At 51.1% G+C, this 4043-nt stretch overlaps 1 protein-coding gene across 1 annotated transcript in view; it reads right to left on the minus strand.

Moving 5' to 3' along the window:
• Positions 1–29: 29 nt before the first annotated feature.
• Positions 30–4043, minus strand: part of LOC104470722 (CD209 antigen-like) — a 5683-nt gene continuing 1669 nt past the window's right edge. Inside the window, exons 5-12 of the mRNA XM_010085754.1 lie at positions 3744–3895; positions 2972–3081; positions 2462–2546; positions 1841–1961; positions 1385–1594; positions 979–1029; positions 309–428; positions 30–190 (exon numbers count right to left, since the gene is read on the minus strand). Coding sequence (XP_010084056.1) covers positions 30–190; positions 309–428; positions 979–1029; positions 1385–1594; positions 1841–1961; positions 2462–2546; positions 2972–3081; positions 3744–3895 — 1010 coding nt within the window. The remainder of the gene's footprint in view (positions 191–308; positions 429–978; positions 1030–1384; positions 1595–1840; positions 1962–2461; positions 2547–2971; positions 3082–3743; positions 3896–4043) is intronic.

The following is a 4043-nucleotide window of genomic DNA, read 5'->3' on the forward strand; positions in this document are numbered from 1 at the left end:
TCTGTCCCCTGCCACTTCTGGGCTCCGCGTCACCTATGGAGGAGGTGAGGAGAAATCGGGGAGAAATCCCCAATTCCCGCGTCCAGATCCGGCCGTGGCCACCGGCGCGGGATAGCGGCGGTGATCCCGGGCGACTCACCCTTTTGGGAAGGATTTGGAGATGCCGGTTTGCCCGCCAGGATGTAAACTCCTGTTGGGAGGAAGGGAAGAGTCGCTGGGTGACATTTTTGGGGCATTTTAGGGCCAAATCCTGCCCCAAAGAGGTCCTTAACCGCCCAGGCGCCGCGGGGAGAGGAGGTGGGGGCTACCGGTGCCTCCTTTGCTCCGCTGGCTCTGCAGATCCCCATCGGTCGCCGGCGGCTTGCAGCCACGATCCGACTCCGACATGGAGACGTCGTCGTAGTCATCATCGAAGCTGTCCGGGGACGCTATGCGAGAGGAAAAAATGGGTGAAAAACAGGATTTTAGGACAACGGGGAGTCCTGTCCGTTAAGGATCAGCTGGATTATTTGGAAAGAGTAAAAAAAAAATGCAACTCCCCTTTCCCCTTCAGTAAATCCACAGCGCCTCCAGCGGGCTTTTTACACCTTTTTCTCATTTTTATATATGACATTACTCTGCTCTTTTGGAGCAGAGTTCCCCCCTCGGATGCAAATTCAAAAAAATTCTGAAGTTTGAAGATTTCTGCAGCGGTAGGGGATGAATTTGAGTCCGCAAAAGTGCAAACATCAGCTATAAGAGCGATAAATTACCTCTCAATCCCCCAGCATCATGGATTTTCAGGATATTTTTGGAGCTCTTTGACCTCGTTTGACAGAAGGAACCGAATTTGGAGAGAAACACTGCGTATAGCGAGGCACATTTGGCCAACTGAGCTGAAAATAAAGCCCCATTCGGCCTCGGGGAGGCACCTCGGGGAGTTCTGCTTTTCATCTGCATTACAAAAAAGCCTGAAAAGGTGAAAAAATGATGACTTACCCGGTCGGAAGTCACCCATGGGTGTCATCCTCCCAGCGACTGAGTAAATTCCTGCCCAAAAAAAGAAAAAAAAGGAAAAAAGCGGTGAGGATAACGTGAGGTTCCTCAAAACCACCGCTGGCGCTTCTTCTAACCCTGTGGCTGCCGGCGAGGAAGTCGTCGATGATTTTTTTAAACCCGGCGTAGAGTTTACACCTGAAATTGGGGCAAAACCTGGAGGTATAGGGACTTTTGAGCGCAGAGTGGTACCTGCACAACTCTTGAGCATTTCGCCCAGCTCCATCCGACAACAATACCCCTCCGGCGCGTTCGGACACAGCCGTGCTTCGCCAAGAGACCTGCCAGTGCTGAAAACACGCCAAGGACACGCTAAGGACACAGAGAAGGGGGTTCTCCCCGATTTTACCTGCTTGTCTCACCAGTCTCTTGGAGTGTACTGGTGGGGGACCCAACCAGTTGCCGTAGGTCTCTTGCTGAGCCATGGCTTTGCCGGGGAAAGTCACGGCCGCGCAGGCGCCCAGCGGGGAGCTAAACCCCTCGGCATGCTCCTCGGCACACCCCTCGCCGCCTCCGGCACCCCATTTTGGCCAGTGGTTCAGCCTCGAGGTTTCGGTTCCTTCTCCGCACCGGAGCGGCGGCAAGATGCAAATGGGCGGCCAAACGAGGGCGAAACCATGCTCTTCCCTCGGCGAAAATACTCCTTTGCTTTGGAGCGGGGGATTCGGTGAATTTGGGGACGCCGGGGGGGTGTTTTTGGGGACAGAAACAGCGACACCGGAAGAGCTCTGCTGCCAGAGGGAATTTGAGGGCAGCTCCCGCATGGATTTGGGTTTTTTTTTTTAGCGATTAGAGATAAAAGCACCACGGGTGTTAAACACCACGCCAATGAAATCCCAAATCTTCCAGCGGAGCCGCTGCCTCCATGCCGGGCGGTGAATCCGGCAGCGCAGAGTTTTGGCAAAACAGGCGTCACGCTTCGGCACCTGCGAGTCAGGGATTTGCATACGCGCCCCGAAAACACTCTCGCGTCGTTGTTTTCACCGGTCTCTCTTCCCTTTTTTGGAGGGTTTTCTACCTAAACCCTGGGAAAAAAGGTGTGCGCCGACCCTTCTCGGTGCCACATTGGCTCGATTGACGCGAGTTTTGGTTCAAATCACAATCAAAGCACTTCATTTATTTTGGTTTTTTTTCCTGATTAACCGGCAAGCGCTACGTCGAGCCTCAGCGCAACAAGTAAACAGCTCCCAAAATGTTCACACACGCCCAAAATCTCTAAATTCCCCCCAAGGAGTTCCTGGGTACCTATTTTGGGCCACCTCTTTTCCCCGGCACCTCGTGTTTTCACCCTGTGCTTGGTTTTGCCAGTTTTTGACTGGTTTTTCCCCCATTTTTAAGCCCCGGGGAGATGAACAAGGAGCTCAGGGTGGGGAAACGGTTAGCAGCTGCGCTCACAGATCCAGGCTTCAGGCGCGGAACAGCTCACATCGTTCCAGCGGCCGGTGGTGTAGATGGTGGCACAGTCCTCACCGTGCTCGCCCACATTGTTGGGTTCCCCTGGGTTCCAGAACCTGTTTAATGCGGAAAAAAAAGTCTCTGCTGGGATCGTGATGGTTTTTCTTCCCAAAATCCCAAGAATGAGGAGATCCGTTAGAAATAACCCCCTTGACTTGGGCTGTGGAATCCCATCGGGAACCGACAAAACTTTGGGGGAACCAAGTGGGCGCTGCAGCTCCTTGGGTGTTCCCCAGTTGGGTTTTCAGCCCCAAAACCAAAGTGAATTTGGGGGAAAAAGACAAAATCTTGCCTGCAGCAGGGTGGCTCCTCTTACCTTTCCCTCCACCTGTTTTTTTCAGCACGAAACCTATTTCCGCACTTTTTTAAGACGGGTGCGCTAATGAGGGTGTGGCGCCTTTTTTTGAGTAAAAAAGGGGCCGAGGAAGAAGAGAGATGATTTTTTTGGGGAATTTATCCTCTGATGAGGCTAAAAACGTACGAGAGCGAGAGGGAGCGGCCGTCCACCCATTGCCATTCGCTTTCTTTGTGCACATCTGTCAGGCCCAGCCAGAACACCCGCGTCTCCATGATGTTATTTGCCAGAAATTTCTGCAAATGGGGGAAAAAAATAAAGAAAAAAGAAGCGTCGGGAGGTGAAGTAGAAGGTGACAGCAAAGGGATTCAGCGGCGCCGGTAGTCATGTGACGTGGAGGAGCTCGTCCCTTGAAGAGGAGAAGAGGGATGTGCTGCAAGCATGACAAAAAATGCAAAGTTTACGACAAGAAATGGAAAAAAGCACTGGAATTTCTAAGAGCTGGAGGAAGAAACATTTTTCAGACCCGATGAAAAATTTCAGACCCAATTAAAAGCCGGATCAGTGAAAGCACCATCCTGAATGGGAGGCAGGGATTGTCTAAATTGGGGTAGAATTGCTAATTTGGGGACAGTTTGGGTTATATTTCTGTAATTTATTCAGTAACTTGTAGAATTTCTAAATAACTTCTGTAAGTTTTAAATAATTTCCTTAATTTCTAAAGAGCCTTAAAAATTCTTCAAGAACTATGAAAATTCTTCAAGAACTCTGAAAACTCCTCAAGAACTCTGAAAACTCCTCAAGAAACTTGTGGGAACCTGAACCAGTTGCATTTTCCCCCGGCTTGAGTCTCCCGTGCTCAATCTTCAGCTTCCCAATTGGGGAACTGGAGTCTAATATTCCTCTAAACTCATGAAATCCGACATTTTTGCCCTTTTTCCGGGATATCTCAGCTTACATTTTCCTGCTCACTGTCGATGATGGCCAGATGGGCATTGAAATTGGTGCAGAAGTCTTTAGCCTCCAGCCAGGGTTTGGTGGTGGTGGAGAAGAAATAACAAGTCTTGGCGAACTGCAGCCAGCCGGCCGGACACCTCGTGCAGAGAATTTCTGAAGGAAAAGGGGATGGAATTTAAAAAGAAAAAAAAAAAAAAAGGCATGGAGGAGCGCAGGGAGACGCCCGTGGGGTCCACCCGACGGCCAGCCCTCACCTGAGAGGTTGCGCGTCTCCTCCAGCGCCGTGTCGAGGAGCGCCGAC

Source organism: Pterocles gutturalis, unplaced genomic scaffold (genome assembly GCF_000699245.1).
Source record: "Pterocles gutturalis isolate BGI_N339 unplaced genomic scaffold, ASM69924v1 scaffold22475, whole genome shotgun sequence".
Lineage (NCBI taxonomy): Eukaryota > Metazoa > Chordata > Aves > Pterocliformes > Pteroclidae > Pterocles > Pterocles gutturalis.